We start from the raw sequence: 19,687 nt of genomic DNA on the forward strand, positions 1-19,687 counted from the left end.
CCCATTTTCAATTACCAGTGGTGAGTCTGACATGGTGGAAAAATTGCGAATCTTCTTTAGGAAAGTAAGCTTATATGAGCGATGCAGGCAGCAGCTTTTAAACAGAGCATGCACGAGGAGAAATGTGCACATGCACGCTCTCGAACATGTTTAATAGGCTTTCGCTGTCAGAGCGGGTATAGCGCTGCGCATGTGCATTTTCTTTTTAAAGTGGAAAGGGCGGGTCTTTTCAAAAAGTCATGAAAATCCTCCACTATACCTTTCAAAAAGATGGACAACTTTTAAAGGAAAAGATGCATGAATAAATGTTAAAATGTAAGATTAAATACCTTTAAGGCCATCCTATTGCTTGATTTCAATGCAGTTTAGATGATGAAACAGCTAAGGTTAGCCATTCAAACTGTGCCATATACAAGCAGAGGCTGCAGCAGATGCACATGTTGATGATCCTTTATGTTTACTTTAGATGAAGAAATTGACGAAAACAAGAGTGGTTTATTATTTCAAAGTGGTCTATTATTTTAAATTGTTTTACATCATTTGGATGGTTTAAGTTTTCTTGGACAGAAAGAAACCCACAGCTAATCTCTTTTTGATTAGAGTCTAGAAGATTGGTAACATATTTATTGGTTGTAATATTTCAACAGAACCCCGCTGTTAAAAATATATGAACCAATTTTTTGTGTAAAGAGGATGGACCCCAACATTATTAAACATTAAAATAGAAATAACCAAAATTATTGGTTATTTAGTGAGTTATTCTTAATCTCCTATTAAATGCATAGCTCTAAAATATTGATTTGATAGAAAACTTTAATGTTTCCAGTTGTTTAAAGTGATATCCTTTTTTTTGCAGTGTACTCCCACAAACAAGAGCCCCCTCAATATTCTCACCCATCACGTTTCCCCCCCGCCATGGTGGTCACAGACGCCAACAGCATCAGCACCCTCAGCTCAATGTCCTCTAGCAAGACGGTGAGTCCCCAGATTGTCTCTCAGACCACAGTTAGATCCACCTTCTGATCTCTCTCTCATAGTGATTATTTGCGGGTATTTGCATGAGAATCATAGTAACATTTGCTGCACATCCTTAGTTTAATTCCTTGAAAATCATCCCTACGTACTCTGAAGCACACGCCGGCAGAGTGAAGCAGACACAGGCAGGTAGAAAGAGTGTATGTCTCATGATTTGTCTGTTGACTTGTTTAATTCCTTGTCATGTTAGGACGCTCCTGTAAACAAGATGGTGCAACTCGGGGGTCTCTCCTGGGTAAATACTTTACTTTATCAGTTCAGCCATGCAGCTTTAATGAGTGAAATCCAACTCAAACCCAATCATTCAAGTCAGGAGTAGCTGTGCACACTAACTCCTTTGCTTCATGCTGGGGCTGATGTTCAAACAGTGTCAGGCAAACAGACCAGAAGGATGCATGGATAGGACACTCCTCACGATTCCTATTTCCTCTAAAAGAGCCGTCCAATCAGTCACATGCTCTCTCAACCTGAACCCCTCTTGATTAATGCTCCCACTTTTCCACTTTCATCTTCCTGGTGAGAGTCACCTCTGCGACCAGGAAATGAGACCTTTTAATCAAAGCTCTGCTGCTACTTTTCTCCATGCTACAGTGCGACAGCGGATGAAATGAACTAGAAGGGGGTGAAGCTTTTTTTTTTTTCCTTGTTCCTTTGGGTAATTACGCCTCTTCCTCTTTCCTACTTCTCCCTCCTACCCGTGATCGCTCTAGCCTGAAATGTTGTCCATGGTGCATTCACATGCTCAATTTCCCACGCTGAGGCAGAGTCCTCGCACCTAACGCTGATTATGACGGCATCTGGGAGCGGGTTCTGTTTAGTACTCATAAGGTATCACCAGGTTAAAAAGGTTTTTTTTTTTATGTTGGAGGGAAAATCAACATATCTGAGAACCTTATAAATATAAAATCACTAGAAATGCAAAAGCTTTAAAAGAAGAGAAAAAAATGTATATTCTTAAGACTCTTTCTATTATTCTGCTGCTTTATTTAAATCCCCAAAATAAGAAACTTGAATGTAATGTATGCCTTTATAATTTACTTTCAGAAATATATGTAACTATTAACTTCCACTTAAACAGATACAAAAAACTAAGGATTACAGACAAAGAGTAGGATGATACTTTTTTTATAAATACAATTACGGAATAATCTCTCATTAACTTTATTCAACACTAATCAAGCAACAGACACAGATAAGAATAAAAATAGAAATTAAATGTGACTAATAGTTTTGAAAAGGAAATAGATACCCATAAGCCTGAATTAACTCAAACTAATCCAGATATTTGTGATTCTTTTAAAATTTGAAAAAATTTTATTAAAAAAAGTCACTCAGAATTATTTTTTAGGATTAATTTAGTTACCTTAAAAAAATAAATAAAAAAAACATTATAATTTGATGTTTATAAAAAGACATTTTCAGAAGACTAAGTAAAGGTTTCTTAATGCAGAAATATAAATAGCTATAATTCTCAGCTTCCTTGAACATGATTTAATTTTGTATAAATAGGTATTTTCTTTACCGTTTTATTTTAGAACAGCAATGTGCTAAAAAGAGAAATAATAGTTGGTAAAATAAGGGAAAGAAATGTTTAGAAACTTTACTTCCTGATTGTTCAGCATTATTGCCTGGAATTTCACAAACTCGTCTATTTATTCAGCAATCATCACAAAAGCCAGGTATTTTGTTATCAGGGAGTCATTTGGGCTAAACTTGTTTCTCTTGAAACGGCCTGTGAGTTCTGGGCTTTATAGCACCCACTGTTTACCTGGAGCCCTCCATTTTACACGGGTCCACTGAGCGCTCACCTCTGCACAGACTGCGCCGTCTAATGACTCAGGTCTTGGCTGCAGGTCAGCTTTATCAGGTGAGGCTGTTTGCTGGCTGCGGGGTCGCTCCAGGGTCAGCTGTCTCCACGGAGAGGCAGGTGAAAAGCAAATCCCTCAAACAGTCCTGAAGGGGGGAGAGAGAGAGTGGATACAGGCTTTTCAGAGTCAGGAGAAGAGGAATGGGGAATGTATTTGGTCAGGTGTGGTAGGCCGAGGTGGAAGGGTTTTTTAAAGTAAAAGAAATTCTGCATTTACATGAAAAAGAAATAGATCTGAATTGCTACTTTCTCCTGAAAAACATGTAAATTGAAAGAACTTCTGTAGAACTATTATCAGAAAAAGCTACTTTTACATGGTTTCCCTGTACTGTTTTTTTTTTATTGTACGCCACATAATTTTTTATACAATATAGTCAACTTTAAGGACAAGTCAATATTTATCTATTCAAATATTTTTAAATGCATAAATAAAAAACCGCTGGGTACTAAATCAGAGCACTACTACACGTACTGCCTGTAGTAGTGAGATAAATCTGGGTCCTCATTGAGGTATTTTCACACTTATTTTATGCACCTGTGAATCACACTCTAGCAGACTCAGAAAGATCAGCATGGATTCATCTTTTTCCAGTTTTCAAAACTACGTCTAAGAAAAATAGGCTTGTTCCTTGCAGCCTAAACAGGAAAACACAAACTGTTAATGGAAACTCCCTAAAAGCTGATTAACTATGAAAAAATGATGTTTCACCATCTTATATTACATTTCTTTATGGGAACTTTTATGAGTGGAAATCAGTTAAGTCAGTATGGTGAACGTTAACTTGACTCTAGGGCTTTTTACACATATTCAACTAATAACTAATCTCTTCAATGTGATGTATCCTGTAAAATTATTGCACTACTCATGATAAGTACGTAATAAGTATCTCACTTGTTTCTGCTGCCATCTAGTGGAGATAATTTGATACAGCAGAATTAGTTCAAACTACTTTAGCCTTAGTCATAATTTTTTTTACAGTTCTGTTATATATATTTTAGGCTTACTTGTAGTAATATTAGATAATAATTGAGATTTTATATTTTTATTAAAATGTATGCATTATTAGAGTTTCTAAAACAGAAAAAGGAGTGGAGTAAAATCACAAGGTTTCAAGTTTCTCAGTAAACACTGTCAGGAATAAATCAACTGTGCATAAACCTAAAAGCCTACTGAACTGAAATATCAATTTACTTAATAAAATACCCTAATTGTGCTTATTGAATATATGCATCTGCATATCTGTGTTTTCTGTAGCAGGTTTTACTGTCCCTGACGCCTCTTCTTTTCTTTTCCAGTGTCCTCTTCAAGCTTGGTGAGAGCTTCCAACCGACTTCCCCGCTGCTCGGCAACCGGAGCACATTTTTTCACCCCCTCGCTGAGGTTAACATGATAACTCTTAATGGCCTGCCGCGTGCTGGACAACGAGTTAGTCAACAAACATGGATGAGCGGCGGCTGAGCAGGCGAGGCTGTGGAAGGGAGACATTGGGGACAGAGTCTGGATCCACCTCTGCAGCGCATGAATGATCAACAAGGATGTTTATGATTCAAACTTAAATCTTTAAAAAAAACAGTGTTCAGTTGAAAAAGGAAAAAAAAAGTCATCTTCTGTCGTCACACCAAGGAACAAAAGCACCAGAAAAGAAAAAAAACTCTGTTGACCTTAAAAAAAGGACTGGATGACTTAAACTGGGAAAATGAAGACATTGAAAAAGAGAGGACTGGGGACACGTTGTCTGCACTCAAGTGACCCTCCTGACAATCACAACCACTATTGATCTTCTGCATACGTTTCTTTCTGGTCTTTAAAGGAGTCTTCCATGTTTTTCTTTCACACTAGGTTTACTCTATCAGCATTACTGCAAATTATTGCTTTGAGTCATTCATTGTGTATACTGTGATTTGAAAAGACTTTGACAATCTTAAAAGGGACTATGCAATGCTTTGTATAACTGGATTCTGCACAAAACTCCACACACTTGAGGCTGGAAGGAAATATGCACTATATAGCTGATGTATATTCTTAAAAAAAAAAAAAAGGTGTAAAAATAACAACAAAAAAAAGTCCAGATTTGCCTGTGTGACAAATATACCAAAGTGATTTTTGCCTCAGTCTGGAGAGCACTGACTCACCCTCTATGCTTTCAATGGGGCCCTTCCCTTCCATGGAAACCTCTGGCTCTTGTTTGCTCACAAGCTCAGGTGAATTTCAGGAATGGGACTCACCCTTCACCAGCCCTTTATGTTCTACCCTTTATCACCCACTTCCTGCCAGCACCGTAAAATAGGACAAATATTGTTAATAACTCCTTGTCGTGAATCACGGCTCAATATTAAAGAGCCCTCCCTGCTGCCACATGGAATAAAAATATTGACAGGTATTCAGAAAGCAAGCAAACATTAAAGAGGGGACGGGTGTTGTGACAGCTGTGGCTTAAAAATCATATAGGAATGCTGGAAAATCTGGGAGTCTGGACCAATCCGCCCACGGTGACAGTATTACAGTTCGCTCAGACAGAAAACATTTTGCTCCAGAGCCAAGTTTAGCCCTCGCCTTCGATTTTCCCTTTTCGCTACGACTCGACTCATCACATCTAGACTCATCCAGCCTCCTGCTCATTAATAGGTCATCATGTAGTCGTTATTGTGACTGTTATTGGCATATCTGATCAGAGGGCACTTGTACCTGTGTGACCAGACATGATTTCTCTCTTTTTTTTCCTCCTCCTAATGTATTATTTTTGTACAAAATTGAAATCAATCATAAATCATTATTTATACTTACTGAGAAAATATTGGTATTTCAAGTAAAAAGTTTTTTTTCTAAAAATAATACATGTGTGGTTATTATTATAATACATTTGCTCAACTGATGTTAAAAGTGACTGAATTCTCATTATGTTTATTATATTTTCATAAAAACGTACACAGTATAAATGTTAGGAGACAAGGGATTATATTTGAAAGAGAAAGCGGCCATCACATTTACTGATCTATATTAGCTCACACTGTCAGATTTGAAGATATTAATTAAGTCATCTAGGTATATCTATTCATAGGATTTTGTCCTTGCATGAAAGATATAATCAAAACAGCAGCTTATGGAGGGTGGGATCTTTTTCCAATCTCTCCAACTCTTTCCTCGCTCATGCTGTTTTCTCTTCACATCATGCCTCAGATTTTCAGGAGGATTCAGGTCTCAGGGCTGATGTGGTTATGGGAGAAGTCTTAACCATTCCTTTGCTTGGCCATATGGCTTTGATCACTTTAAAGAGAAATAACATATTTTTATTTTTTTTTCTAGCAGAGACAATAGTTATTCCAAAAACCTAATAAAACCATTTTCTCTAACAGAACTCATAGGATGTTTAGAAGAGGAATAAGACCTACAGCACACAGATCCTCCACCATGCTTAACAGTGGATCTAATTTGCACTTCTGCATATCGACCTTTTGTTTTAGCCTGCCATTAATCAGCCTTATTTAAATGATACGGATGTTAATCTTTCCCTAACCTGGAGAAATGGGCCTTTGTGGAAATGCCAAGATATAGCATAAGTCAGTGTTTATATAAAGTTTTTCAACACTGTAGCTGACTTTGAAATATTATGATACAACACAGTAAATGTTGCAGTGTTAAAGTAACACTCAAGAGTACATTTGGTCCCACTGAATTAGTGTGGGACCAAATGTACTCTCAAAGTGTTACTTTAACACTGCAACATTTACTGTGAAATTAAGACAGCTTTATTTATTTTTTTCTGGAGTGATATTGCTAATGGTGACAATATTTGTGGCACTGGTCATTTTTCCAAAATCTTTTTTTTTTTTTTTTGGAGCACCCTGTATTTCACTCCATCCATCTTTCCAAATCAGACTATGTTTTCTGTCTGTTAAAGGAACTGATCCATGGGGAGGTTAGTTTACCTCTACATAGTGTTTTGCATTTAAACTCAAATGTATGATTATTTGATAAGAGCAATCATTTCTAATTGTTTGCTGTGCCTAATAGCAAATGTCAATAACTGCTTTGATTTATGCCTCTTAAATTTTTGTATGTACTGAGTGCTAAACTGCTGGTTGTCCTTCCACCTGAACGGTGAATCTCTGAAGCTTTTATTGAAAATGCGTTTATTGTACTTTGGATTTGCAGTGGCTGCGGCTAGTGCGTTTATAACTGGAACCCCTGAAAAAAGGAAACACAGGTTAGTGACCACAGAAATCTAATGGAGGAAGATTATAAACGTGAGTCACTAACCTGTTTTATCAGTTCAGTCCATCACCAGAGAACGAGGTAGGATCAGTGCCGCCCAGACTGTCCCAGATGCTGCAGCCCCGAAGAACATGCAGGAGTCCAAATACAGGTCAGGGAAAGAGATCAGAACAGGAAGGGTCAGAGGTCCGAAGCTAGGTCAGAACAGGAACAGGCTGTTTCAGAGGTTCAGGAGTCCAAAGACAGTTCAGGCAACCCAGTGATTGAGAGGCAAAATGGGCTGGGATTAGGAAATCAGAAACTGTATAGTACACCAAAAACCACTCTCTCCACTGAGATCAGACAGGAACAGGCACTAGGAACTCTAGGAACACTAGGAACGCTAAAACCACTCTCACCACTGGCCAGCGAGAATAAGAACTACAGGAATAATCTGGCTCTGATGGCTGGGACTGAGCAGTTTAAATAGAAGCAGGAGCAGGTGGATCAGATGAGCACTGATGAGCAACCAGGCAAAGTTAGACATTTGAATGGAATGAGCAAATAAGCCAGCCATCAGTTGCTTTAATTTAGACATTTTGTCCAGCATTACTTATATCCATATGATCCCCAGCTTGAAACCAAAGTCACCTTGATTTATTTAAAAAGGACATTCTACCTATACTGAGGACTTTACAATTCATTAGATCAGTTATTCTTAACCATAAAATCATTTCTAATGTGTAAGAACTGGAGTAGTGAAGAGGTGAAAAAGTCCCAACATTATCCTCCTGAAAAGTTTTAAAACTGAATGTTGTAACAAAAAAAAAACAAACTAGTCAGTCATTCTGTGTTTCTTAAAAATTAATACTTTTTTGTACAAAAGATCAGCTGTTGTCCTCTGAGCTGCTTTTAAACCTTAAATATATATAATATTTGTGATTGAATTTAATTCACTTTATAAAGTGGTATTTTTGCCACCCTCCATCTCAAGGCACTTTACTACTGAGAAAAGAAGGTTAGGTACATGCATTTCATTAGATCCTGGTTATTAAACCGTGTGGCTAAGATTTTTTTATTCAAACTGGTTAAAAAGGTTTCAATCTAAGGAAAGCCGGCAATCTGCATTGAGTCAGTGTTTCTTATACAATCAGCTTTGTGGACCTGCAGCCTGCAGCATGGCGTCCTGCTGAGGAAAGCCTTGTAATCCTCTGACGTTGCTCCATTTGCTTTTCAATGAAGCCTTTGATTACAAGACCCGGGAAGCCACTAAAGGTCTGACTGTGCTTTTTTTTGTAGACTCTTTTATTTCAAGGGACACTAAAATCTAAAATAAAAAAGGGAGGGGGGGCGGGGGGGGGGGTTGCATCTGTTTGAGTTTCTAAACATACTATCAGATTAATCATTTTCATCATTAAAGGTCTGAATCCAAGCTTAATTTATGAAAAGGCTCCGGACTATTGGAGATTCATCAACATTGCATCTTTTACAGATGATATATTATGAAGCTTTGAATGTGGCCTGAAAAAACCATGTGTTCATAATGAACAGGATGATTAACTCTAAAGGAAAGAACAGAGTTTCAATGTGGATCAATTGATTAAAACTTACTGGAAGCTTCTTCTGCTCTGCAAATAAGAAACTTCAATATTAGACAAACCCAAAGGGGACTTAAAAAAAAGTTTTAATTCTTATTAAAAGACTTTAGAATAAAACATTCATAACAAGCAGCATGATAGGTCACATGATACTCGACTGTACTTTAGATCTGACTGTTGGTAAATCATCATTTTGAAATTAGTTTTTGAGTAATTAAAGCTCTTTAAAGCTTAAAATTCAATTCAGTTTAATATACTTTTATTTATATAGCTCCAATTCACAACACATGTCATCTCAAGGCTCTTTACAGAGACAAATCCATCAGATCATAGACAGATTGGTTCAAAGTTTTAACCCAGATGATTGCATTGAGTCTTTTGACTTTACAGGATTTACTTTTCCTGGATGACCAAATACTGACAGCAGACATTTCCTTGCATTGTGTTGTAGCTTCTGCAGCATGCATGCAGCGACAGTGGAAGGAAAAACTCCCTTTTAACGAGAACACTTTCAGCAAAACCAGGCTCAGTGTGAGCGGCCTTCTGTTGAGGCTGACTGGGGACCAAGGAGACAGAAGCAGACATAAAAAATAACGCAGAAGTGTTATCCAATTCAGATAACACTGATAACCCTTTCATCTTTGTAATCAGTGCAGCATATCCTCCATAAACTGTTCCTTAGATTAATTTTTACCGACAAATTATTTTTACTGTCAGCTTAGTGAAAGTACTTTTAAGAAGATATCAGAAAGTTCCTGCTTTTGCTTAATATTTTATTCAGATCTTTGAATAACTTCAAGGGACTTCACATTAGCTCAGGACTATTTAATGATTAATAATTCATATATTTTTTAGGGTGGAATGATTTTAGAACTTTCGTTTTCTTATGATTTCTAGGGGATTTTGGTACGACAAGTGTAAATCTATACTGGCAAATTTCTGATATTCCTACAGTGCAAATTTGTTACAGAGGCTTACATATTTAAATGCATCCCTACTGCCTTTAGGTACAGGGAGGTAAATTGTTATAAAAAAGAAAAGAAAACAGCAAACAAAGAAAGGATATTATTCTAATTAATATTAAATGACTACAAATTTATCCATTATTCTCTTGTAAAGCTCCCCACTAAATACTTTAATCGCAATGTTGTTGCAAAGTCATTGAAAACCAGAGGAGATGTTATGCATATGTCTATATATAAAAAAATATGCAATATATTTATCTGCTTTAGTCTAACCTTTACAAGTAGTACATTTGTCAGAATCTCTTTTTTTTCCCCTGTCGTGTTCCGCATTATGGCAACAGAATTAGAATCTGAGTGCCGTGTTCTGCTTAACACTGTTGCTTTACCAAAGGAGGCTTGTCAGGATGAAAAACCTCCCTTGATCATCCAATACTGTTTTATTATTTTTTTAAGATTTATTTTTATTACAGAAGTAAGATGAATAGTGCAAAACCTTGTCATTTTTTAGAATGTTGATCAAAACGTTGGTAGAAATTATAATCCTACCGATAGAATTATAATCCTAAATACTTCAGTGGAAAAATATTCGATTAGAAACAAAAGTTTTTTCCTTTATAAATTAAACACATCTCATTTTAACTAAATACACCTTTTTTATTAATGACTACGCTGTATGTTTTTTCTCTCTTGCTCGACACGTAAACTTTTAAATATTGTTCTTTCTTTGTTGTATATAGGCTTGGGCTCACCTAAGGCTAAATATTACATACTAGGCTAGGGCTCACTAAGAGCCTTCTGTTATATTCTGTTCTCGGTGAAAAGTATAAAAGCTACAATCCAACCTGAACAACTTGCAGGACCCTTTAACTGAAGATTCAAGTTTCAGAAAAAGTGTCAAACTTGATCCACAATATCTAACAAAGAAAATATTTTAACTTCAACTAAAGAGAAGATATTTTATAAAACTGTTGCAGCCTAAAGTGGAAGTAAAAGAGACACTTTAAGCAGATATTGTACCAAAACACAAACAAATGGGTAAAGAAAATGGCATTTTCTTTAGTTTGCATGTAAAGAACCACCAAGTACTTCATAATTTTAAGTACATTTATCAATTGAAAATAAGAAGGGTCTAACAAGCATCAATTGGCTCCAGAGCAAGATGATGCTCACAGCCCTGCAGCAGAAGATCAAGTTTTTTTTTCTTTTTTCTGCTAATAAGCTAGAAGCTGACCAGCTGAGGCTCTAGAGGTCAACGCGAGAACCTAGGAGACTGAGGCACGAGGACAAAGAGACAGAAAGTGGAAACTACAGCCTGGATGTAGCTGTGTGTTTAGCAGCACTAGAAGAAAAGAGGCAACATCAATTCCAGCTGAGCCCCAAAGGGATAACGGATAAGACTACCCAGCAGGGGTCAGGGGTCGAGAGGCCGCTCTCTGCCGGGCCTAATTGGTCACTGTTACCAGAGTTTACGCCAAACTGTAGAGAAATACATACACATGTATGGAGCCGCTCTGACAGGAGTCCTCCATCAAACGCTCTGATCAAGAAGCTCTCTGTTGTGTTCCAGCAGCAGTCGGGGGAATCAGTCAGCGCCCTTCACCGTACATCCACTGCAGTACCACCTACAGTGACAGCTTGGTGGCTTTTGATCTTAACCTATCCTATTTATCAGCTCTCTTCTATTCATTAACATGTCCTTTTTTATCAAAGAGTTTTTCTTGAAGATGTTTCATGCAGTTGCTGGGAAAAAGTATTTGCCTTCTTAAAGGATTTTTCTTCAGTTTCGTTTTTTTTTATGTTTCAGATTATCAGACCAATTTCAAATGCAGATAAATATGAGCAAAATCAGAAAAAAATCTATTTAAAGAAATGCCTGCCTTGGGAACAATACCATCATGCATTTATGATAACCAGCAATTAACTTAATCAATTATTCAGTTTTAGCCAACTCATCTTTGCAGTGCAGGTTTAATTCAATCACACTGGAGACTTTTTAATTCCAGACAAACACATTAGGGTCATGCAACAGCTTACCTACTGTATCTGATGTAATTGTGACTAGGTCACTCTGAAAAATTCATTTTGGTTTTTTTGAAGCTGTTTCAACCTGCTGGTGTTTTTTGGATCTTTGTTCTGATGTGTAGCCCCAGTTAGCTGGAGCAAGGATCAAAAGGTGATGCCTGACATTCTTCTTCAACATGTTATGGTAAAGGGTAAAGCTCACTGCTCCACCAGGTCTGCCTAGTCATCCAGGTCTTATAGAACCCCAGGCCACCACTCTACCACCACCATGCAGTTGGTATGTTTTATTTCTGTGCTTCTGACACAGAAATACATTCATCTTGTTTCAAAAACGTGGTTTATTTTCTTTACCAGGCCACAAAATATCTTCCCAAAAGTCTTGTGGATTATCAAGATGTTTGTCAGTAATTGAGATGGGGCTCTGTGCTTTTTTTTTCAGTCTAGGATCTCAAAGGAAGAGTTTAACTTTAACACAATTTTTTATAAAACTGTTGTATTTTTCAATGAATGAATTTTGAACTAAAACACATGAAGTGCGGTTAATTATTATCATTATCAATCAAGTTGTACAAATTTTAGTGACTTTAAAAGATTTTAACTATTTATTTGGGAGGTTATTAAAAGCCATTAGTTTTTGTTCAACTCATTTTTATTATCTTATAGGAGATGTGTTCCTTTAAGTTAAATGTATGCTTTAATTATGTTAAATCTTCAACAGAATAAGGAAATATTAAATATAATTTGTTTTTATGGGTGTGAAATCTCCCTGGGTTTGTTTTTGAATGACATTATAAAACTGAGTTCATTTGCATCTGAGGCTGAAGAGTCCCGGGTTCACAGGAGTCCTGATGGATTGATGCTGTCCTGCTGATGCCTTCACTGGACAGGTTAATGATTTATGGGGAGTAGTGGGATACCCAGAAAAAACTGAAATAAAAAAAAAGTCGGTTAATGTTCACCTTGTGGCTGGAGCTCCTCTTTGGGTGGTAGTGGGGACCGCCCACATTCAGTCCATCCTAACCGCCGAGCTGGAGCTGACTGACTGACGGACTGAGTGGACTGGCCTCCAGCTAAACCCAGCACTCACAGCAGGGAGGGAGATCTCAGAGGAAGGGAAAAAAGGAGACTGATGAGCCCAATCATCATTTTACTCTAAAAATTACCTAAAGAAAGTTTTCCAGGTTAGGTTAAATGTTCCCTTCTTGATTGATATCTCCTTTTTTTATGCATGTTTAGGTTGTAAGCAGGAATGGGAAGTATCTTTTTAGGCACATTTTGAGGGAATTAGATCTCACTTTAGCTCAGTTTTGGAATTTCAGCATCCATATCTATTTAAATTAATTATAATTTTTTTTTGTTGAAAAATGCACAATGTAGAAGATAGAAGCAGAAATGGCTGAACCCTTCTGGTCTCTTAAATGGTAGCACTTGTTTTCATTAAGGATCACCTCCTCTATATATGCTCATTAAACTTATAGCTGTTTACTGAGAGCATCATAGATTGCCATAGACACTGAGTGGCATATACTCACTAGAGTTTAAAAATAATCTCCTGTTTTTTCATACAAAAAGAGTGTTATTGTTACAGCTCATTTCCAAATGATTCATCTCCATTCTTTTGTGTGCTTCTCCACTATTGTGTTGATAAGACCAACCAAAGAGGTGCTTCCATGTTGTGCAAAATAATTCAAATGCCTTTAAATTAGAAAAAATTCTGTTCAAGGTTGAAAAGGTCTTGAGAGCTGAGCAGAGGTTAAACCTCCAGCAGAACAAGGACCTAATTATGCAGCCAGAGATCAAAGGTGCAATGTTTTTGAACTGCTTAATCAAAGTTCAAACCTGATATTAATTCTGAACAAATTGAAAACCTTAGAATATTCACAGATATTTATTCAGACTGACCTTGAGGGGTTTTCTATTGAAGAATAGGCAAACATGCAAACATCTGACAAGTGAGGGATGTAAACAAAACACCTGCAGCTCAAACTGCAGCAAAATACATGTTTTTCTTTCACTTTTTTTTATTATAAAACAAATAAAAAAAACATACATAATTTATTCTTCAGCAAATCATCAAATCGCGTTGGTCTATTTCAGCAAGATACATTTAGGTTTGTGGCTGGCAAAATAAAGAAAAATTAGAGAGGCTAACAGAAGTTTTAGAACGTGCCTTATACAACACATCCTGTAACACATGATTTCAATGTTATTCAAGTTGCAAATTAAATATATTAATACAAAACTTGCTTTAATTAGAAAACAAAAAAATTCAACTAATGGAATACAACTGTTAACTAATATATTGTCATACATTTAAGATGAAAAATAAATCATCTTTTTCTTCTTTCCACATTAAAAAAGTCATGTAAGGAAAGACAATGAAAAGACGTTTATTTTCCCACTTACAGCATAAACAACATTTAAAACCAAAGTTTTCATCTATTTGTTACACTTATTTAATTGACACAATGAAGTCTAAATGTCTTCCTCTGTGATGCATTTAAACTTCAATAACTGTTGCCCAAGCAAAGGAAATCTGAAGGCAAATATTTGATGGATGAAGCTGTAAATCTTCACAACAACAACACCCACGAAGACAAAGCCAGAAAGGGTTTTCCTCGTAGCTCCACCTCGCTATTGGTGTGACAATGAAACTGCATCACTTTATCATGACTCACAAAGCCCCAAATACTTCAAGCTGCAGGGCTGAGGACACCAGCAGATGGATGTCAATGCTGAGCTGAAGTAAAGAAAGTTGTATTAATTAAAGAGACATTAGCTTCAATGGACATTGTTTACGACATCCGTAATGAAGCAATGTGTTAAAATGAACCATTAAATTTAAATGTATTTATTTTTTTGCTGTAGGAAATTTATTTTCTTAACTAAATTTGCTGAAACATTAAGAAAACCTTTTTTTTCAGTTATTGATGGTGGCAGAAAGACAAATAATCAAGATTTTTTTTTATTCCTCTTTTTTTGTTACTTACTTACAACTTCTGCAAGTTTTTTTTTGTATATCCATGAAGTTAAACTTCAGTTTCACCACTTTCCAAATGAACCCTGATGGATTGACGTCCTGTGCCGTCGAAGTAAGGAAATTAAGCCATTTCTTTAAGGGAACAGTGCTTATAGTGCTTATTGCCATGAGCCGTTACCTTTAGAAAACAAATATGGTATCACATTTGTATGAAAAATACGATACAGTTTATTGTCCCCCTTGGGATATGAGCCTTGTACTACAGGCTGCACAAATAAAAAAATTTCATAGGGGTAATATTTTACATATCATACATATCTCTAATAAACATACTGTACTCATATTGCACACACTCAATAAAATCAAACTTAATAGGAAACAAAAATACATTTGTGAGTTGAGCATCAGAGTTGAAAAAGTGGCTTGTGCCTGCAATAAACTAGCCAAATCCTCTCCGCCATGATAAAGCAGCTTTTTTTAACAGAAAATAAACTTTCAAACAGGCTGAAATATGATGCTAAATGTATTGTTACATTAACATTAATAGGCTTGAGCTCATTTCTCATGACCTTACCCCTCAAAGAAAGCTAAATACTGACATCTGCTGGCAAAATAAAGAACTACAGAGAAAAAAATACTGCCAAGAATTTTTCTGTATGAGTTTTTTATATTAAGTCCCAATGATTGTCAGTGTTCACGTTCAGGAAGTGCAATGTTGTTTTTGCCCTGACCAAAGAAGCAGAACACCTGAAGTTGTTGGCTCCCTTTGTCCTGTTTTCTGCTTATCTGGTCAATCTCTATTACTATTTATACTAGTATAGAGGAGGCTTTGGGAAACCAGGATCTGGTATTTGTCTTTTTACAAATAGGGGGATGACATTATGTCTCTGACATCTTTCAGTCATCATCTTTATCCTTTTAATTCCCGATAATGTGCTAAAATCCTTCTGCAGGTTTGTGAAATATATTCCTAAGAGATAAAAGTGATGCAGATCAGAGGCCGTTCTAGAAAATGTCCATAAGAGTGCCCAGACCAATCGACCAATCAGCAATGAGGGGTGGCCAAAAATAAAAAAACACCAAAAACCTTTTATGGTCAGTCTACACAGATCACAATGAACCAAAGGTAAAATTAATGTACACAACATCTATCTGACAGAGTGATCAGATCTTCATGAGGCCCTTTCAAACCAAGCTACCCACATACTTATACATTGGTGCTGTTAAATTAATTCATGGTTCTACATCATATATACATGAAATAGGTAGAGCATTAGTTTTCCATCTTTAATGACATAAAAGACTCCTAGATGACTGCAGAGACAAACTCTCTCCTGCAAAATCTAAAAAGTAATTTGGAAGAGAGCAAGAACTCTGCAACAGTCATCTTTATTTGTAATATATTGTTGTTGAAAATATTTTCAGTATTTTTGTTTTTGGTTAATATTCTAACTTTAAAGAGACATCATGTAAGTGCTTATTGAAAACTATATTTCAAAAAGTCTTATTTGACCCCTGACAACAAAAAAATTATTTTGATGAACTGGGGTGCTGCAGTACCCCCTAGTGGATAATGTATATATGTATATATAGTTTTTTTTATATCCTAGGGATAAAACAAATGCATTTAAAATACTTTGCACAATTTATAAAAATTTTTATGAATATTTTGGGGAAATGATTTTGCCTTGTTAATTTTACTATTAGGTGTATGTGGATTTTTGAGGCCTAATCAACACAAGTTGATGGAAGTTCTGTTGTCATGGCAACGGCAAGCAAGCCAAGACTTTATCACCCCAGAGCACAACTCAACATTTGGACACCTGTAACCCGGGATGTGGAGAACTGTTCAATAACGTTTAAAGGAAAAGTCCTGTCATATTCAGAATTCAAACTTCTAAAAGTACTTTAAATATTAAATTATTACATATTGTCAATAAATGATAAGTTTTTTAATTCAGAGTAATTTTCATTTAAATGTGCTTTACTGGAGGCATCCATGTTTGTCAAAGAACACTGCTGTCACCCACCAGTTTGTGACGTCACAGTGCGGTATCGGATGTTGAGCAAGTCCCAGTGCTGTGTCTGGTGTTTGTCACAACGCGCTAATATCCAAGTGATTTTGAAAACATAAATATAAAAAATATAACCGCGGATGTCTGGGGGACAGTGATTCGCCTACATATTATGAATGCTGGCCTACCAAAAAGAATAAATAATGAACAGTTTAGTTGTGCCTTCAAGTCGTTGCCCATAGAGAGATGTTACTTGGATATAACCTAACGGAATATTCTCAGAACAGCTCCAAATGACACCAAAAGTTCTATACCCCACAGCTCTGGAACTGTTATTGCTAGAGGTCTGAAAATTTCTGGATTTGTGCTTGACATGATGTAGAACAAATAAAAAACAATAAAACCTGCCTTTTCTGAAAAGAATGTCTTTATCACTGCTGTTCAAAAAAGACCTTTCATTTCCAAGAATAAAAAACAACAGCTTTGAGTCATGTTTGAACTGATGCAGGTTGGTCTGTGTTTTAGTCACCCATTTTAATTTATATATCAGGAAACTAGAGGGTGCTAGCTTTCAAATAATGCATTGCACATGTCATTTTGGCTTACAGTTCCTAAGTTATTTGCTTTTCCATTTGAGTATTCAAAATAGGTGAGAATTACCCAAAATGAGGTGGATGATAAGAGGTTAAAAAAAAGAGTGCTGCAGTTCTATGTTTTGGCCACATGTGTCAGTATTATTGAAAACGCTGTAATGCCTCTTTAAAATGTAAAAGTAGGACATTTCAAATTATTGGATCACTGCTAGTACCTTTTGATTTAGAGAACTGCTTACTCCAGACCTTCGTCTGCATGGAATGGCTTTAGGGGTGGCCAAATTTGGCCATCCCCCCCTCCTCTACATTCGCACTCCTCTACATTCACCCGTGCCTGTAGCCTGAAATTAGAGCTAAAAAATGTGCCTCTCTTAGCCTGTCAGACCAAACTCAGGGATTTCACCCGCTCATTCTCAACAGTGCCGACGTCATACTCTTAGTAGTGACTGCTGATACCAAGATGGCGCTGCGGCCAGGATCTGGGGGTGGCAGCAGGTATTTTAGCCTTTTTGAAACATGACCAATTGGCACAGAATTATAACTTTATGACACGGTCTCCCATACGTGTTACCAAACTTTGTAGTCAAAGGGCCGTTCAAAGGATTTACCTTTAACCCGGATTTTGTTGTCGTAAGAGAGTGATGAGATGGCTGGCTGTCAGGTGTCTCAGCTAACGTTAGCCCTCTGCCTCTGTCTGGTTGTAGTCATGGATGAACAAAGTAACCCCATCAAACTTAAAAAATTTTTTAAACTCATTTCAAATATTCCCTATTGCTTGTTATCTCCGATGGATGAAGGCATAAGACGCCATGTTTGTTAGAGATGTGCTCATTAATTTAATCCCCTTTAGCCTCTAGCTAAATGCAGGTATGTTGACAGGCCTGTTTGCACTTTCTTTCACTATATAAAGCGTCTTTAAATGAAACAAAGTATTTTAGATAAGGGTTATTATAAAAATATTTTAACAGGGACTTTTTACCCTCCAATTCAAACGGCTTATGTCACAGCTTATTTATCATTAGTCATATTTATTATTATTCTGTATAGTTAGATATTGCTGTGTTGAAGCATGCTCCTCTAAAGAGCTGGAGATACTACAGTCTATTAAAATGGGTGTTATTTTCTCTGTTGAAAAATGGCCACTGTCATAACTTATTTATTAGAAGCTGCTTGAATAATAAATATGCTTCAGCTAGAGTCACCTCAGCTAGACAGGTGATACTGATCCAACTTGTGAAACCAAACACTTCAACACTGTAGATCAGCCTGGTCAGAACTAAACACTTAAGGTCTTTTAGTGATTATTGAATAAACCAATTGTCTCCTTTTCTATCCCTGTGAAGACATGACAATATCCCTTTGCATCACGTTGAAAAAAAAACTTGTTCGTACCCATAAAGCACCAAAGCAGATTTTAATGACAGATCATGTAATGTCATTAGTAACATCAACAGCATTCGCTGGATATTACTGTTGATTCTTAAATCTTCAATTGGTTCTTGTTAAAGATAGGCTCTGTGTTTGCACCCTGATGCTCCATCTACCCGGTTCTTTTCCCTGAAAAGAGATCACTGGGGACAAACTCTTTAAATAACACTTCCTAACTTATATGTATTAAATAACCAGGAGACATGATGACAGATTTTGATAGAAATTGAATCTTACTCAGATCAGAGAAGTTGCTTAGAGTGTACAGAATAGCAGCTGCTTACCTCTCAGGAAGTGGCCCCGATTAACAGTTAAAAAAGGCATTTTATACATCCCCAGTTTGCCACATCATCATATTTTACATTAGCAGATGATTAGACATCCATGGCTCCTGCCTTATCAAAATAGGACGCCGCTCTCATTCCATTTCCAAATCTTTGCCACGTACAAAATGAATATTATAACTGTATATTCAGACTGAGGAGCTGTCCTATTTAGATTAAAACGTCAGTTCTGTTGCCGATCGTGCATTTTTCTAAATAAGGTGAAATAATTAAGTTCTTTAAAATGCTTCGTGTTTTGTTTCCCTTCCTATGAGTGTATTTACAGTATTGGAATATGTTACACAAAAGCCATATTTTTGGAAAAAGACCCCAATTTGAAAATCCCAAACCTATATCTCTTTACTTTGATTCCAGCTCATTCTCATTTCTCCTTTAAGCGCTTTGGTTGGAAAAGATGTCAGGACAGTATCCTTCTAGCCTGTGTGCTGTAAGGGGCCATTTATTATTTATATAGCAATCAGAGATGATGCTGTGCAGCCGTGTGAAACAGCATACAGCGTAAAACAGGTTTTACTAATATTTAGAAGGGTAGCTTCATGGAAAAAATAGATACAATAAAAAAATCCTAAGGCTGAAATTACTATTAGCTAATATACAAAACTGCAGTACATTTTTGTGCAAGCAATATATTAAGTGATGCTTTTTTTT

The 19,687-nt window shown here is 36.4% G+C and overlaps 2 protein-coding genes across 12 annotated transcripts in view; both read left to right on the forward strand.

Moving 5' to 3' along the window:
- Positions 1 to 5,695, forward strand: part of hnf1b (HNF1 homeobox B) — a 23,702-nt gene extending 18,007 nt beyond the window's left edge. Inside the window, exons 8-10 of one of the 2 annotated variants that reach the window (XM_015383084.1) lie at positions 857 to 975; positions 1,226 to 1,270; positions 4,199 to 5,695. In XM_015383084.1, the coding sequence (XP_015238570.1) occupies positions 857 to 975; positions 1,226 to 1,270; positions 4,199 to 4,219 (185 nt within the window). In that variant the 3' untranslated portion in view covers positions 4,220 to 5,695. The remainder of the gene's footprint in view (positions 1 to 856; positions 976 to 1,225; positions 1,271 to 4,198) is intronic. The other variant, XM_015383093.1, reaches the window with a different exon arrangement.
- An 11,971-nt stretch (positions 5,696 to 17,666) lies between these two features.
- Positions 17,667 to 19,687, forward strand: part of synrg (synergin, gamma) — a 50,304-nt gene continuing 48,283 nt past the window's right edge. For all 10 annotated transcript variants that reach the window (XM_015383324.1, XM_015383337.1, XM_015383346.1 and 7 more), the window contains exon 1: positions 17,667 to 17,762. In XM_015383324.1, the coding sequence (XP_015238810.1) occupies positions 17,728 to 17,762 (35 nt within the window). In that variant the 5' untranslated portion in view covers positions 17,667 to 17,727. The remainder of the gene's footprint in view (positions 17,763 to 19,687) is intronic.

Source organism: Cyprinodon variegatus, unplaced genomic scaffold (assembly GCF_000732505.1).
Source record: "Cyprinodon variegatus isolate N-32 unplaced genomic scaffold, C_variegatus-1.0 Scaffold14, whole genome shotgun sequence".
NCBI classification, from domain to species: Eukaryota; Metazoa; Chordata; class Actinopteri; order Cyprinodontiformes; family Cyprinodontidae; genus Cyprinodon; species Cyprinodon variegatus.